The sequence below is a fragment of the Callithrix jacchus genome, chromosome 8 (assembly GCF_049354715.1).
Source record: "Callithrix jacchus isolate 240 chromosome 8, calJac240_pri, whole genome shotgun sequence".
NCBI classification, from domain to species: Eukaryota; Metazoa; Chordata; class Mammalia; order Primates; family Cebidae; genus Callithrix; species Callithrix jacchus.
The window spans coordinates 139,564,681-139,581,573 of NC_133509.1; the positions used below are offsets into that span (position 1 = coordinate 139,564,681).

General features: G+C 63.8%; 1 protein-coding gene across 6 annotated transcripts in view; it reads left to right on the top strand.

The window, feature by feature from the left end:
* The window catches only part of INF2 (inverted formin 2), a 31,871-nt gene that overhangs the window by 5,250 nt on the left and 9,728 nt on the right, over window positions 1-16,893 (top strand). For 4 of the 6 annotated variants that reach the window (XM_078335885.1, XM_078335886.1, XM_009006652.6 and 1 more), the window contains exons 2-12: window positions 8,755-9,154; window positions 10,328-10,443; window positions 10,518-10,677; window positions 11,123-11,156; window positions 13,135-13,276; window positions 13,938-14,079; window positions 14,277-15,023; window positions 15,428-15,579; window positions 15,662-15,723; window positions 16,261-16,363; window positions 16,574-16,659. In XM_078335885.1, the coding sequence (XP_078192011.1) occupies window positions 8,764-9,154; window positions 10,328-10,443; window positions 10,518-10,677; window positions 11,123-11,156; window positions 13,135-13,276; window positions 13,938-14,079; window positions 14,277-15,023; window positions 15,428-15,579; window positions 15,662-15,723; window positions 16,261-16,363; window positions 16,574-16,659 (2,135 nt within the window). In that variant the 5' untranslated portion in view covers window positions 8,755-8,763. Of the gene's footprint in view, window positions 1-6,810; window positions 7,040-8,754; window positions 9,155-10,327; window positions 10,444-10,517; window positions 10,678-11,122; window positions 11,157-13,134; window positions 13,277-13,937; window positions 14,080-14,276; window positions 15,024-15,427; window positions 15,580-15,661; window positions 15,724-16,260; window positions 16,364-16,573; window positions 16,660-16,893 lie in introns of those variants that run through there. The other 2 variants (XM_009006650.5, XM_009006651.5) reach the window with 1 other exon arrangement.

Genomic DNA, 16,893 nt, shown 5'->3' on the forward strand with positions numbered 1-16,893 from the left:
TGTCCTTTCTCAGCTATAATTAAGGAACCACAGGGACTGCTCAGGGTCGCCTCTCTTAGGGCTTATGTCAGTCCCAAGGGCCAGCCCCAAGCCCGCCCTGTCCACTCAGCATTCACACCAGCCTGGGCAGGGTCTGCGTGCTGAGTGCGTGGGGGAGGAAGGAAGGAATGAAGCAGCCTGCGGGTCCCCACACACAGTCTCCCACCCTCATCCCTCCCAGTGAGGCGTGGGTCCTGCTGGAGCATTCAGCTCACAGATGAGGAAGCAGGCACAGGATAGTCAGTGCCACTTTATACTCAGTGCCATCTGTTCTGGCAGGGGGAGCTGATAAAGCCCCTACTGTGTGCGTCTGCCTTTGTGCCCAGAGACTGGAGGCCAGCCCCACTCAGCAATGTGCCAGGCAGGCACAGGGCACTTATTGGGGGTCGGGTGCAAACGGGCCAGCCCCACAGAGTAGCTGGAGGCTGAGGCTCCCCACCCCTTGCTGCCACCACCAGGGTAGACTCAGGGTCCTGGCACTGCCACTCTGGGAATAGGATGGGCCTGTCCTGGTCAAGTAGCCCTTACTAGGCCTCCAAACTCAGGGGTGGCGGGGGGGCAGGGGGCAGGAATAGGCCCGTCCTCCAGGCACCCACCTGTGTCACTACAGAGCAGCTCATGCAGACAGACAACTGCCAAAGGGCCAGTCCGGACCCTGGAGCCTTCCAGGCAGGTCAGGGCCCGGGTCACAGCCTGGGCGGGATGACCAGGGTGAAGGCCCTGAGGACAGAATGGCACAAAGTCCAAGGCTGCTCTCCTCTTTGCCTGCACCTTTTCCCAGAGGCAGCAGGGGAGGGAGGGAGAGGGACCAGGAGAGTCCTGAGAGGAGGGCCACGCTGCGCCGTCCCCAGCCTCTGTGCCCTCAGCTCACTCCTGTTCTCACCCCAGAAGGGTGACTGGCTGTGGCTGGGGTGCCCTGTCTCCCTGTGCCCCCACCTCTGTGCATTGGAAATGGCATGGAGACCCGGGAGGAGGAGATGGGCACCGCTGGAGGCCTGGCCAGGCCCCTGGCCACTTTGCAGGGTCAGGACATGGGAAGATGCTGCCAAGGCTCTTGGCCCTGGTGGCCTGGGCAGGGACCCCCTGCTCCCTCGCTGTGATTGTACTCTACCACCCACCCCCTTCCACAGTCTGAGCACCCCAAGGTCCAGGGTGGGAGAGGTGGGGTGGGGTGGGTAGACGGCTGCCCTACTGTTACGGGGCTCTGTCCCAGGCCACCTCACAGTGACAGCACAGGCCCCCAGGCAGCCCTTGGTGGCCCAGAACTCGGTCAGGAAGCACACCTGGGGTGGTGAGGACAGGCTGTCTGCTTCCCATTTTGCAGATGAAGGCCAGTGTCAAAGCCTAGTATTGGGGCTAACCCAGGGCACAGCTGGGACGGATGGGCAGGGAACCAGTGGCCGGCAGAACACACAACCCTGGGTATCGGCTTCTCTGTAGCACCTCTGACCCCCCCATGCAGCTGCTGTGGGCAGAGGCCAGCCCCAGCCCCTCGCTCTGCCCAGCCAGTGGCCGCCCAACACGCATGGAATACCAGTGGGCATGGCCGGTGGTGTAGGGGTTTGTTTGTGCCTGAGCTGTCCTGGCCCTGAGCGGGTCGGGGGTGGACATGGCCAGCCGTGTGAGGAGGGCCAGCCTCCCACTGGCCTCCATCTCCCCATCTGCACCTGGGTCCTTGCGGGCCCTGGGACGTGGCCTTGGTGTGCAGCCTGCCTGCCCCACCCTCTGTGCCCTGGGTCCCTGTTCCTGCTCTACACACAGCTCAGACTGTCGCCTGCACCCAGCCTAGGCTGGGAGGAGGACGCAGGGTAGGGGTGAGGGAGTAGCCACCTGTCCCCACCTGCCTCTGCTTCCACCTTGTGCACAGACGTGAGTGGCCTAAGAACCAGAGGCCCTCGGGGACACCCAGGGCCCCTGCCTGTGCCTCCATGTGTAGAGACCCCCTGGTACCCTCGTGTCCCAGCAATGCCAAGCGGTACACTGCACCCACGCTGAGAATCTTGTTCACCCAGTCGGGCCTGATGGGCTCCTTGGCACTGGCTGCCTGGAGCAGAGGTTGAGAGACGCTGAGCAGGGGCTGGGGAGACTCATGCTACGTTCCAGCTCCGTCCCAGCCGCCAAGCAGGAGGGGGGCCGACCGGGAGGGCAGGTGGTCAGGGCACACGCCATGTGTGGTTACACACGGTTACAGCCAGCCTCTCAATCTGTCAGTAAGCTGAGGGGTTGGCACTGACACGCTCATCCCCATTTGAGGACAGGAACCAGGAGATCTGTGGGTCACAGGCCGGTCAGCAGCAGAGCCTGGTGGCACCCACAATCAGAGCCATCCCCCACCCTGGGCCCTGGCAGCAGCCCCTGGCCGTGCTGGGTGCACAGGCTCAGGCTCTCCCCCACTCTCAATCTGTCTTTGTTCTCCCTGCTCCTGGGAAGGCAGCTGCTAGCAGGGATGTGGGCTGCGGGCAGGGACCACGGAGCCTGGCTTGTGGGCAGACAGTGGGCAGCCTTCTGTCCTGGAATGGTCAGGGTGGAGGCCGGACACCCTGGGGCCCAGCCAGGCACACGGCCACCAGGACCTGAACCCTGAAGCTCGGGCCTGGCTCCGACCAGCCCTGCCCTTCCCCATCCCAAGTTGGGAGAGGCCTTTTCTGAGGACAGAGGAGGGACCTGGGGGCCTTGGAGGAGGCATCTCTGAGTGTGTCTGGTCTGAGGGGAGGAATCCCAGGTAGGGGGATTCTGGTGATGAGCCCCTGGTCTCCATGCTCCCGGTTACCTGCCCCCATGGAGCCCCTGCAGGTTCGTCATGCCCCCTGCCCTGGGCCCTCCGCAGCCCCTAACCACAGATCCGCACGCATCACTCCCAGCCATGGTAGGTGCTGGCAGGCCCTCAGGCTCAGGAAGTGCCCCCAAGGCAGCTGCTGGTCCCCACACGCCTCTCCCTGGGCCCCCAGACTCCAGCCCAGACCCCCGAGAATGGCAGAGGCGGCCAAGCCCTCAGGGAGCACCCCGTCGGCCCTGCTTTTTGTGCGGCTGAGGCGCTATGTCCTGGAGAAGGCCCATCTGGTGACTGGCGAGCTGCGAGCCCACCCAGCCCCTGCACACCCTCGGTGCAGGTGGAAGCAGGAGCCTGGCTTCCTGGCATGCGGCCTCCACCCTTCCTGTCCTCCCTTGCCTGGACTGCGCTTGCTGACCCTCCTCCCCATTTCCTGTTTGCTGCACACCCCCATTCCCCCCCACAGAGCCCCCCTCCTCCCTGTGGTTCCACAGGGCTCTGCTTCTAACCCAGGAACTGCACCTCCCACAGGCCCATTGTCTGCCCCAGAGCCTGGGGACACAGCCCAGCTGTGGTCCGACTCCAGACCAGTGATGTCCCCTGGCGCTCAGCGCTGGCCAGCCAGGACCCCCAGCTTCTCTCCACTCACGAGGCCTCCGCCAGCACTTGCCAGAGTGCTGTGAAGGGCCCTTGGCTGCCTCTGCTCCTGGCTGCACCGCTCTGAGCCAGCTTCCCTCGGTGACAGGCTGTTGGCGTCCTGCGGCCATTTTGCTTGCTTCCCTCCCTGTATAAACACAACCCTCTGCATCCCATTTGCAGCTCAGGCTGGTGTTTGGGCAGGTGTCCCGGTGGCATCACACGCACCCTGTGGTTGAACTCTGTCGCCGTGCAGGCTGCTTCCATCTTTGTCTTTTGACGGTGACACTGCTGAGAGCACCTTTCTGCCCACCCGCTCCTGCTGGGGGTCCCCACAGTGGCTGGGGGGCCCTCCTTGCACATTAGGGGGAGAGCAAGATCTTGGAGGGCTTTGAGGCAGGAGCCTCGAACTCTGTCTAGATCTTGGGGACTGCAGGCGGTGTGAGGGCTGGAGAGCTCCTTGGGTGTGAGACGGGCCAGGGAACATCGAGGACATGGCCAGCCCTCGCCGAGGCCTGTGCACCTCATGCCTCTGGACAGGTGGCAGTGGGTGGACCCTATTTCTCACCTGTCTTGAGGCCCCCTGTGAGTCACCAGGTCAGTGGAGTTCCCTCAGGGGCTCTTGGACTGGCGGGGAGGCTCAGGGGAGCCAGGAGTCTGAGTGGGAGGGAGGGAGTGGGGGCCATGGTAGGACAGGCTCGGCCTCAGGTGCCTCCACCGCCCGCAGCGCCTGGGCTGCCCGGAACCCCGGGTGCTGCCAGGAACGTGTGCAGTTCTGGAGATCCACGGGTTGCCAAAGAGTGGAAAAATTTGGGCTCTTGGAGGAGCTAAAAATACAGTGTGGCAGCCCCCTGCCTCCTAGTTCCGGAATCCTCTCCCGCTGTTCTGCCCGCCCACCCCGTGGAAGACAAGATCCCTCCCTGCACCCCACCACCAACGCTGGCTCAGGGCCCAGAAGCACCAGCCCCTGCCAGTGCCAGAAGGGCCGTCCGAAGCTGCTTTGGGGTCCCCAGAGCCCCTTAGTCCCAGGCACAGAACGCAGTACCCGGTGGTACACTTCCCCAGCGCTGCCCGGCTCGGGGCTTGGCCTCTTCCTCATGGGGATCCTGGACTCAAGCAGACCTCTCCCTTCCCTACCGTGGGGCCTGCACAGGGAGGGGGGTTGTCCCAGGCAGACACAGAACGTGTCACAGCGGGGCCTCCAGACCATTGGTTCTGACTGAGGGCCCAAGACCCCCCACACTCGTGCTGGAATTCAGGCCTGGTTACCCTCACCCTGGCCCGTGTGCCACTCCGGGCCATGGGCCCACGCAGGAGTCCCCAGCCTCTCTGCACAGCTCGGGGCTGGGCCTGCCTCAAAAGCCCACACTCCCTGGCTCTGGTTTCTGTCTGCACCGCAGGGGCTGGGCACAAGGCCTCAGGTCTGGTGGGGGCCGGTGATGGCCCTGTTCCCACCCCATGACTCATGCTCAGCTTGACTGTTGACTGCCAGGTGGGGCAGCCCAGGGGCTTCTCGAGAGTCAGCGCACCTGCCCTAGCGTGGAGGCACTTGGATGGAGGTGCTGGCATCACCGTGTCAGGCTGGCCAGGCCCAGGCCCAGAGGGGGACCCTGCCTGCAGGAGCTGGAGTCCGAGGGGAGAGGCATGACCCCAGCCTGTGGGAGCCCCACACCATTGCTTGATGGAAGCAAGGGCTGAAGAACCATGGTGACGTCCCACTACTGTGGGTGGGGTGAGCCCCTCAGACCTCAGGGTCTTCGTCTGCAGAAGAACCATGGTGACGTCCCACTACTGTGGGTGGGGTGAGCCCCTCAGACCTCAGGGTCTTCGTCTGCAGAAGAACCATGGTGACGTCTCACTACCGTGGGTGGGGTGAGCCCCTCAGACCTCAGGGTCTTGTCTGCAGAAGACCTGCCTCGTAGTTCCATTGGTGCTGGTGACTGTCAGGCGTGGGGCAGATGGGGACACCCCTTCTCGGTGCCCTGACCCTTTTGCTGTCCGAAGCATGGGGCCTGGCCTGAGCCATGGGCCCTGGGCCCTGCAGAGCCTGGATGGTCCTGCCCTGCCTCAGCCAGAGCTGCTGCCGGCTGTAAACAGATTGGGAAGAAGGCAAATTCCTGTGCCCGTGGAGGTGGCCACGCCCCTGCAGCCAGGGCTGGGGAGTGCTGAGGACACATTCCTGCAACCCACTAAGCAGATGGAGAGCAGAGGGGCAGGGTAACCGCCCAGGGGCACACAGCTCAGCCGTGTGTCTCCCGCCCTTGCCCTACTTGCTTGGCACCGCACCTTCCTGGGTGTTGTTCCCCATGGCCCCGTGCCCCTGAGCTCAGTAAACCATGGATTCCTTCTGGAACCCTTGTAGAAGCGGACACCACCCCCCATTGGGACCAGGCAAGGCTGTTTGTGCAGAGCTCGCTGGAGCAGGGAGTGGGCCACGGCCACCCGTGTTTAGCAGAGACTCCGGCGGGCGGGGGAGTGGGAAGCCTCCGGGTTTTCTCATATGGATGTTTCACTCTATACGTAGAAAGCTTTTTATAGACAAAGGGAAGGCTCGGGGATGCCCTAGAGAGGCTAGGGCTGAGATGGGACAAATGTCACAGAAGCCGTCAATTATTACCCAGGTCCAGTGGCCAGACTGCGGGTCAGAGTGCTGTGTATATGGTCTGGCCATGTCTGTGTGCAGGTTCAGCCCCATGCTGAAAAGCAGCTGGAACATTCCCCAGTGCAGGGCCTGACCAGGGGCCCTGGATGAGGTCGGGCGGCCTTGGCGGCATCACAGAAGCAGGAAGGCAACTCTGGCCTCAGCCTCCGGGTCCACTGTCCATGTCGGCTGCAGCCCAGCGAGGCTCTGCTACACTCACTGCCCCCACACAGCCCCCGGTGGGGCCCAGCTGACTGGGGCAGCGCTGATGCAGAGCATGGCGCCCGGGGACGGTGGCATAGGGACCTGCATGGATGGGAGGGCCAGTTTCCTCCCACTGTGGCTCCACCCCACAGACCAAAGGGGCTCCTCTTGACGAGGGTCTTTCAGGGGTGTGCGCAGGGCAGGGAGGACTGGGCAGGGCCGAAGAGGCAGTACTCACATTGGGGAGTGCCCTGTGTGTCCAGGGACACCCTGGGGCCTGAGCACGGCGGCTTTTCGGCGACACTGCTTGTTTCTAAAGGTCATGATTTTTTGCATGGAGGGACCCCTGGGGCTCTTGGCTGGAGAGGACACTCTGGATGCCAGGGGCTGGGCCTGGGAGAGTTCATAACTCCGTCCACTCAGCCTGTGCCAAGGGGACAGGGACTCCGGCCAATGGAGGCGGGGGAGGGAAGGAGGGTCAGTTCTGGGGCCTCTTTAGGCAGCCACAGCCAGGGTGGGTGGGAGTGCGTGCAGAGGCCTGGCTGCCTGGCTCTTCGTGCTGCTTCGAGCAAACCCCACTGCTGCCAGGAGGTGCCCTGAGGACCTGAGGCTGCCTAGGAAGGGCCTGGGTGGCAGCTCTGGCAGCTCAGCGGTCAACAGCAATGAGAAGCCAGGGGAGCGTGAGGAGCAGCCCGGGGCAGGGCCTAGAGTGGGTGGGCAGAGGCGGCCGGAAGGTCCTGCGCATCTGGGTGAGTGGTTGGCCACTGGGTGACCAAGAGGGCCGGGCCCGGGAGGGTGACTGAAAACCACAGTGGGCCGGGGCTCCAGGCTCTCCATTCTGCGGTGCCCAGACTGGGATCCCCTGCAGGGAGGGGTGCTCCTGGGAGCCTGATGCCGGAGGTGCGGAGGAGGAAACTGAGGCACGGGCATCTGAGTGACTGGGCCCGGGGCAGCTGGTGAGGGCCGGAGCTAGGGACACAGATCACATGCAGATCAGAGCTCTGGCTTCCACCCGCCAGGCTGCTCCTGGAAGGAACCCAGTGGCCCCCCCGGGGCTGTTGGACAGGCAGAGGGATGAGGAACAGTGGGGGTAGTGGGGGCAGACTGCCGGAAACACCAGGCTGGGGAGTGGGCCCAGGACCTCAAGGGAAGGCGCTTCAGAACACTCTCCCAAGGCAGGAGGGGAGGAACGGGGCCTCCAGCGGTGAGGATAGCAGTGGGACTGAGGCCAGAGCCTCCTGGGGAGGCAGGCGCTTGTGTGCTTCCCCCACTCGGATCCTGTGACCTCAGATGGCCCTCGGCCTGGGGTCTCCTGACTTACCAGGTTGGGCAGCAGTCGCCAGGTTGAAGGAAAGCCCTGTGGGACCTCCAGTCACAGCCTCACTGTGTCCAGGTGTGGGACTGTGGGCAGGGACCCAGCTGCCTCCACTTCCCCACCTGTTGCAGGGGTATAAAGTGCCTGCCTTGCGGGTGATGGGAAGCCGAGGGCCAGGGCGGAGGCTTGGAGCGTGTCCCTGCCAGACCCGGCCCCCGAGCTCCCTCCCTAAGGCTCCGCACTGCCGTTCTCAGACACCAAATATAAGATCTGAGCAGTACATGGTCGCCGGAGGGCCTGGGATGCCCCTGACCTTCGAGGCCAGTTCCCAGGGTCTGTGGTTGGGGACAGTGGCTGGGGGGACATGGTGGCATGGAGCTGATGGCAGAGGTGCAGTCCGCCTGTCCTGCCGTTCCCTTTGGGGAAAGGCACGTGTTGAGGCTGTTCTGGGCTGGGCCTGTTATGGGGGTGTTCCCAGGGCTGGAGTCAGACCTGTGGCAACTGAAGCCTGTGAAACCCTGCGTGCCAAGGGTCTCCGTCTTCCTGTTGGCGTGAGCCCACCACCCACACACAGATGGGCAGACTGAGGCCCAGGGGAGACCCGGGAGCCGCCCCTCCTCCCCAGCCATGCTCCTGAAGCTGTGGCAGGCCAGGCAGCGCCCAGGGTTTACAATCTCCCTGTCCATATTGTCCACGGGGGCAGGGGAAGCGCCTGGGGTGAGATAAGGGGGCCTCAGATGCACCGTTTGTACCATCATTACCACTGTTCCCGCCAGTGGAGCCTCCTGCTCCCCTGAGGCCTCCCAAGCTCATCCGGTCCTGTCCATCTGGAGAGGCCGTGCCAGCCTCAGACTTGGGGTGCAGGTTTCTGAGCCTCGGGGTCTTGATGCGCGCAGTGGGGCCCTTCCTGCCTGCCGCCTCGGTTGCTGAAATCAGTCAGGAATGGGTGCAGGGAAACCTGAGGTACTGTAGTGGGGGACACAGTGCTACTCATAACCCTCAGCACGGTGCGTGAGCGGGCATTGCTACAGAGAAACTGAGGCTGAGGGAAGGCCCTGCCTGCACTGGTGGCCAGGAGGGGCCCGGCCCCCCTCCGGTGAACAGCCCTCATCCCCGCCCCGCTGATGGCTCCGTACCCTGTGCCCGCAGCTCGGCAAGATGTCGGTGAAGGAGGGCGCACAGCGCAAGTGGGCAGCGCTGAAGGAGAAGCTGGGGCCGCCGGACTCAGACCCCACGGAGGCCAACCTGGAGAACGCAGACCCCGAGCTCTGCATCCGGCTGCTGCAGATGCCCTCTGTGGTCAACTACTCGGGCCTGCGCAAGCGCCTGGAGGGCAGTGACGGCAGCTGGATGGTGCAGTTCCTGGAGCAGAGCGGCCTGGACCTGCTGCTCGAGGCGCTGGCGAGGCTGTCGGGCCGCGGCGTCGCGCGCATCTCGGACGCCCTCCTGCAGCTCACCTGCGTCAGCTGCGTGCGCGCCGTCATGAACTCACAGCAGGGCATCGGGTACATCCTCAGCAACCAGGGCTACGTGCGCCAGCTCTCCCAGGGTGAGCCACGGTGCCGAGGGCCGCCCAGGCAGACACTAGGGACCTGGCGTGAGGCCTCAGGCCCACCAGGAGGAAGCGCAGCCATACAGGCAAGGAGGGCTTCCTGGAGGAGGACTGGCTTCCTGGGCTCAGGGAAAACATCACCATTCACTCCGAGTCTGAGGCCTCCAGGTCACCCCAGTCCCCGCATTGGCTGTGCCAGCAGTCTCCCTGTCCCCGGCCTCTGTTCTGTGGCTCTGCCCCACCTTCCTCCCAGCCGTGTGCTGTTTCCCACCCTCTGGTTTCTCTGCCCTCGTTGGCACCTCGGCGGCCAGAGTCACCTGAGTGAGAGAGGCGAGTCCACCTGAGTGGCTCCTGCATACACCTGCCCGGCTCCAAGCCCTTCACCCCCAGCCCAGACAGAGCCCTTCCAGTCTGGCCCACACCTGCTGAGGGCATCACCCTCCACCTCCCAGTGCCTTCACAGCATCCCCCTCCCTGCCCTGTCCCCTACACCAGCACCCAGGGGCAGCCCCAGCTCACTTGCCCTCCTCCAGGAAGTCTCCCCAGGCTGTGTCCAAAGTTAGTCCTGACCCCTTGAGAGAAACCCTTGCTGCACGGCTCATGGCTCCTGCCAGGTCCCACCGATGCCTGGGGACGAGCTGGGGTGGGCAGCGATGGGCAGGGGCCTCATTTCTGCCGGACCCAGGGGACAGAGGCAGCTGCAGGAGCCAGCCACTGTCAGCCTGTCTCCCCAGCCTGGGCCTGGCAGGCCCCTCTGTGGCGGCCTTTGTGGATTGTTCTCAGCAGGGTCAGATGAGAGCCACCCCCAGAACTCACAGCTCAAGGGATGGGGCAGGCGGCAAGGGTTCATAGGAATGAGGAGGTGTCCCAGGTTTCATCTGCCGTAGTTAGTGCTGCACCAGGAGAAAACCCGGGCCCAGAGCCAGCAACAGGATGGGCCCACTGCCCCCAAGCTCTTCCTGCAGGGTCTGGTCTTGTGGTCCAGGAGCAGGGCCAGGGCACCAAGGAGCGGGTGGCTCATTGGGTCCCAGTCTTTGTTCAGCACTGCTGTGGGCCACCGGCAACTGCCCAGCACCCCCTGGCGCGTGCCTGCCAGGCCCTGAGCCCAGCTGCACAGGCATGGGAAAGGGTGCAGTGGCCGTGCTGAGCCCACCCACTCCTCCCTGGCAGCCCTGGACACATCCAACGTGATGGTGAAGAAGCAGGTATTTGAACTACTGGCTGCCCTATGCATCTACTCACCCGAGGGCCACGCACTGACCCTGGACGCCCTGGACCACTATAAGGTGGGTGGCAGGGCCTGGGCCTGGACCTGTGGGGCCGCCTGCCTGGGCGTGCCCTGACCCCGGCCTCCCCGCAGACGGTGTGCAGCCAGCAGTACCGCTTCAGCGTGGTCATGAATGAGCTCTCTGGCAGCGACAACATACCCTATGTGGTCACCCTGCTCAGCGTGATCAATGCAGTCATCCTGGGCCCTGAGGACCTGCGCACACGCACCCAGCTGCGGAACGAGTTTATCGGTAACCACCCACCCTGGGCTGCTTGATTGCCCGCACCTGCCCTCCTCTTGGCCAGCACATCCCATGCGGCATCCACCTGGGGAGGTGGGAGCACCACAAAACCTGCCCCCAACCCGGGGCCCCAGAGGAAGGCATCATCACGGGTCTGCCACCACTTGCCCCTTCAATGGAGGCAGGCCTCAGAATGCCTGGGGGTCAACCCTGGACTGCGCTTGGTGGAGAGGGACAGGGGCCTGATCCCTGGTTCCGGCCCTGCCTGTTCTGGCCGTGAGCCCTGAATAAGTGGCACTGGGTATCCAGCACCAGGTCTCCCCGCTGGAGCCTTAGGGTCTCTGGCGTCCTGTGGGTGTAGCAGAGCAGGGCTGGGTGCTCTGGGTGGCAGAAGTGAACTGAGGAAAGTGGGGGATGGCCTCCAAACCCTCTGACCCTGTCTGTCCCTTCCCAGGGCTGCAACTGCTGGACGTCCTGGCTCGTCTGCGGTAAGTCCTCACTGTGGTGGTCCATGCCCCTACTGCTCCCAGGGCCAGGCCCACCTGCCCGTTGGATCCCAGCCATCTCACCAAAGTAGCACCTCCAGAGGGCAGGGAGGTGGTCCCACCCCCCCAAGTAACCCCAGGGCTCCAGCAGGAAGGCAGGTCTCAGCCTAGAATCCAGCTCACTGTGCCCAGCAGCTGCCCACAGAAACTAGGGTTGCAGCAGCCACAGAAAAGACAGAATGAGCTCACATCCTTTGCACACCGTGGCTGGAGCTGGAGACCGTGACCCTAAGTGAACCAACTCAGACATGGAAAATAGAATGCCAGCGAGTGGGAACTACGAGGTGGTGCAGTGGGCACGGGCTTCGGCGAGTGAAAACCCCACGGGTACAGCTTCACTGCTTGGTGTCAGCCCCTCCAGAACAGGGGTCCCCAACCCCCGGGGCTGCAGACCGGTACCAGCCCCTGGCCTGTTAGGAACCGGGCGGAGCAGGAGGCAGTGAGCGGTAGGCTGGCATTCCTGCCTGAGCCCCGTCTCCCGTCAGGTCAGCGCAGCATTAGAATCTCAGGTGCTCGATTGCCTGCGCACGCCTGTCAGGCGCCCAGGCCGCGCTCCTCCTGAGAATCGAATGCCTGATGATCAGGGTGGGAACGGTTTTGTCCCGAAACCATTCCCCTCACCCCTGTCTATGGAAAACTTGTCTTCCACAAAACCAGTCCCTAGTGCCAAAAAGCCTGGAGACCACTGCCCCAGAAGGCCAGTCCCCGCCGTCACAGTACAGCATGTGGCAAACACACACATGTGCCCCTGAGTCTAAAATAAAAGTTTTTAAAAAAAGAAACTAGGGTTGCCAGGCAGCGTACGGGACATGCAGTGCATTCAAGGTTCAGATACACAAGTGTTTTAGTCCAAGTATATCCCAGATATTGCATGGGATATACTTATGCCAAAAGTTATTCATTGTTTGTCTGAAATTCAAATTTAACGGGTACCCTGTAGTTTCATTTGCTAAATCCTGCAGCCCTGCTGGCAACCCACATGGCTGAGAACCTGTATCCCAGGCCTCAGTCAGAACAGGGTCCCAACGCGCAGGGAAGTCAGCTTGGAGAAGCCCATGGCTGGAGTGCCTGGTACTGAAATGGCCTCAGGGGCCAGGCACAGTGGCTCACACCTGTAATCCCAGCACTTTGGGAGGCCAAGGCGGGCAGATCACTTGAGGTGAGGAGTTCAAGACCAGCCTGGCCAACATGGTAAAACCCCATCTCTACTAAAAGTACAAAACTAGCTGGGCATGGTGGCATGTGCCTGCAGTCCCAGCTACTCAGGAGGCTGAGACAGGAGAATCACTGGAACCCGGGAGGCAGAGGTTGCAGTGAGCTGAGGTTACACCACTGCACTTCAGTGTAGGTGACAGGGCAAGACTCCATCTCAAAAAAGAAGGAAAAAAAGAAATGACCTCATGCAAAATTTGCCTGGGTGGGTGCCTGTGCCCCACCAGTGCGGGCTGAAGGGGGCTGGCCCTGACTGCAGAGAACTTGCTCATTGGCTAGACTGAGATGACTGGCAAGCCCTGGGCCCAGTGAACAGTCAGGTTCCTCCTGCTCAGGCCAGAGCCCCGCCCCTCCTGTGTCCACACAGCCCTGTGGACCCACCTCAGGAGTGGTCTTGACTGTGGCCTTGCAGCACCCAGAGGAGGACCTTCCTCCCCTGAGGCCATGGCCCCGTTCCACCATGTGCCATTTCCCCAGGCCTTGGTGCACGTACTCACCCTTTCCCAGGGGCTTGCAGCTGCCGAGTGACCTAGGAGCTGCCACTCAGGCCACCATCCCTGGCTATGTGGGCCACATGTCAGCCACAGCTGGCCACGGCCTGGCTCAGAGTCCCAGGTGGGCTGCACGGGGCAGATACACCGGCACCAAGCTGGGCTGCCTGTCAGTGGTGGTAGCAGCAGGCTCAGCCCACCCGGCCCCTCCCACACAGAGACCTGGAGGATGCCGACCTGCTGATCCAGCTGGAGGCCTTTGAGGAGGCCAAGGCCGAGGACGAGGAGGAGCTGCTTAGAGTCTCCGGTGGGGTCGACATGAGCAGCCACCAGGAGGTCTTTGCCTCCCTGTTCCACAAGGTGGGCTGGGGGCTGGAGGGTGGAGGGCTGTCCCCCAGTGTCGGCTGTGGCCCTCCCTGCCCTGGTCAGACCTGCTATTACCTGGGCATGGTGCCAGGTCTGGGGTGAGACTCTAGGAAGGAGCAAGGGGCCAGGGGTTGGAAAGCTAGTTGGTGCTTGCAGCGGGCAGCCTGGGGGCTGGGCTGGACCCGGGGGCAAAGCCAGGGCCAAAGGACCCAGACGTATGGGGCTCCAGGGACCAGAGCTGCCCAGCAGTGGCCATATTGTCCTGGGCCCAGCTGCCCAGTCCCCATCAGGTGAACTTCAGAGGCCTCCGGGCCTGGTGAGGGGCTAAGAGGCTGCATTCCCATCAAGCTCGGGCCTTCCCCTCATTCTCTGAACCGGGCAGCTCTCATCTGGGGGCACTTGTGTCCCCAGGCAGCATCTGGCAAGTCTGAAGAGATTTTTGGTTACCACGGCTGGGCAGGAAGAGCTATTGGCATTGAGTAGGCAGAAACCAGGGATTCTGTTGAACATCCCATAATGCACAGGACAGCCCCACAGGTCACCCATACCACAGTCGCCAAGGCTCTCATCTCTAGGGGTCCACGGGAATGATGGGGGTCCTCAGTCTAGAATGAGGGGCTGGCTGCTGACCCGCACCCTGCGCTCGCCCATCCAGGTGAGCTGCTCCCCGGTGTCTGCGCAGCTCCTGTCTGTGCTGCAGGGCCTCCTGCACCTGGAGCCCAGCCTCCGCTCCAGCCAGCTGCTCTGGGAGGCCCTGGAGAGCCTGGTGAACCGGGCCGTGCTCTTGGCCAGTGACGGTGAGGGGCGGGAAGGGGTGTAGGCACAGCCTGGTGGACAGACACTGGGGTCTCGGACCATGGGGAGAGGGACCTGGTCTTGACCCCAACCTATCCTCTGCCCAGGGGAGGTGGCCACTTTTTCCTGCCTCCTCCTCAAGCCCCATTCCTCCCTCCCCTCCCCCTTCTCCCTTAACCCTGGACACCCCTCACCACAGCCCAGGAGTGCAGCCTGGAGGAAGTGGTTGAGCGGCTCCTGTCCGTCAAGGGGCGGCCCCGACCAAGCCCGCTGGTCAAGGCCCATAAGAGTGTCCAGGCCAACTTAGGCCAGAGCCAGAGGGGCAGCTCCCCGCAACACACTGCAACCCCCAAGGCCGGCGTGGAGGGCCAACAGCCAGCAGCCCCCACCTGCCAGCCTGTGGACCATGCCCAGAGCGAGAGCCTCCTGAAAGCTTCGCAGCCAAGAGCCCTGGAGCAGCGGGCGCCCACCCCGCCCCCACCTGTACCCCTGCTCCCTGGATCCAATGCTGAGCCCCCTCCCCCTCCCCCACCACCCCCCCTGCCCGGTGTGGGGACTGAGGCCCTCCTAGCACCACCTCCACCCCCACCCCCACCCCTGCTAGGCCTGGGGGCCATGGCCCCCCCAGCACCCCCTCCACCACCACCCCTGCCAGGTGCTTGTGGGATCCTACCCCCACCACCTCCACCACTCCCGGGCATGGAATGCCCACCCCCACCCCCACCTCTGCTGCCTGGTATGGGCTGGGGCCCTCCTCCACCCCCACCTCCACCACTGCCTGGCACCTGCAGCCCCTCAGTGGCAGGAGATGTGGAGGAGGTCATTGTGGCCCAGGTGGACCACGGCTTGGGCTCAGCCTGGGTCCCCAGCCATCGGCGGGTGAACCCACCCACACTGCGCATGAAGAAACTGAACTGGCAGAAGCTGCCATCCAATGTGGCCCGTGGTGAGTGTCCCCTGACCCCTGAGGGAAGCTTCCCCTAGGATGAGGGCTGGCCCTGCTGGGGAGAGGGGCAGGTGGCACATGGAATTGTCTGCACGTCCTGCCTGCATGTGGCCAGGGCAGCCTGGCCCCTGCTCCGGGCTGAGCTCCGGGTTGAGGTGGAGAAGGGGGAGGAGCAGAGTGGGGGCTACCTCTGAGGGACCCCTCCACACGTTCCTGTGGGCCAGTGCATGTGGGGTGCCCTGGGGCCCGGCTGCCAGTGCTCAGGTAGGGTACCTGCTGCATGCTGGACCTGCTGGGCCCCAGGCAGGGCATCCTGAGACCCTCTGGGAGGCCCCAGCCCTTGCCTGCTGGATCGCCAACCCCGGGGCTGCCTGATTCTCATGGGCTGTGTCCCCGCCCTGCAGAGCACAACTCCATGTGGGCGTCCCTGAGCAGTTCCCACGCAGAGGCCGTGGAGCCCGACTTCTCCAGCATCGAGCGGCTCTTCTCCTTCCCTGCAGCCAAGCCCAAGGAGCCCACCACAGCAGCTGCCCCAGCCAGGAAGGAGCCCAAGGAGGTGGGGATGGGGAGGGACTCAGACCAGGGCCGCCTGCCCGGCCACCCTCTGGTACCAGCCTGTTGGGCGGGGGGTTTTCCAGATCACCTTCCTTGATGCCAAGAAGAGCCTGAACCTCAACATCTTCCTGAAGCAATTTAAGTGGTGAGTGAGGGGGGCGGCCCCATCCTGGGCCACAGAGCCTCCCTGCCACCCGAGCCTCCTGACTGGGGCCCAGCAGTGCCCTCTGCAGGCCGCCATGGGAAGTGCACACTGCATCCCCTAGGCAGGAGGGTAATAGCTGCTTGCCGCCCCAGCTAGGGGCTATCCAGGCTCCCAGGTAGAGAGCGCTGGGACCGCCCCACAAAGCCACAGATAGGCAGTGGCTAAACCAGGGCGAGGACCTGGGCCCTGACTCTCAGCCCCAGAGTCCCTTCCTGCTACGGGTGTCTGGCTCTGGCCCCTGAGGGAGCTGGCTGGACCTGACCTTCCTGCCTCTCCTGAGCAGGGCCCGTGGAGGGAAAGTGAGGGTAGGAGTCACTTTCCTGCCTCTCCTGAGCCTGGGCCCCTTCCTGTCCTGGCCCCACCTGCCCTGGCCACCCCATGACAGCGACGGAGACCCTGCCGGGTGGGGTCCCAAGGACGCTGGGTAGAGGTGACTCATGCCTCACCCACCCCTTCCCGGTCCTCTCCTTGCTGCAGCTCCAATGAGGAGGTGGCTGCTATGATCCGGGCTGGGGACACCACGAAGTTTGACGTGGAGGTTCTCAAACAGCTCCTTAAGCTCCTTCCGGAGAAGCACGAGGTGAGGGGACCCCCACACCAACCAAAGGCAAGGCCATCCCGGGAGCTCCCAGCAGGGAGACCGAGAAGGAAGTGTCCCAGCCCCGCCTCTGCCCTGAGCCACGAGCCACAGGGAGCTGTGGTGGGCAGTGGAGGGGCTGAGGCCGGCGGGCAGTCCTGGAGGGCAGAAGCTGGCATGGGGGGATCCCACATGCAGTCCTCCTCCCGGCAGATTGAAAACCTGCGGGCCTTCACAGAGGAGCGAGCCAAGCTGGCCAACGCCGACCGGTTCTACGTCCTCCTTCTGGCCATTCCCTGGTGAGCACGGCCGCCCTCACACCCCAGGGCCTGGGCCCCAGACGGGAGAGCAGGGATAGGGAGCAGGGCCCAGCCAGGGAGGGAAGGGGCCTCTAGGAGCAGCCTGGCAGCTGTCGGCCTTTTAAACATCACTCAAGCACCACCCCCAGCCCTTCCCTTCAAAGAGTGAGGCTCGAGGCCTGTGCAGGGCCTGGATCCTGCTCTGGGCCGGCCCGGTAGGGCGCCTCCTGGACT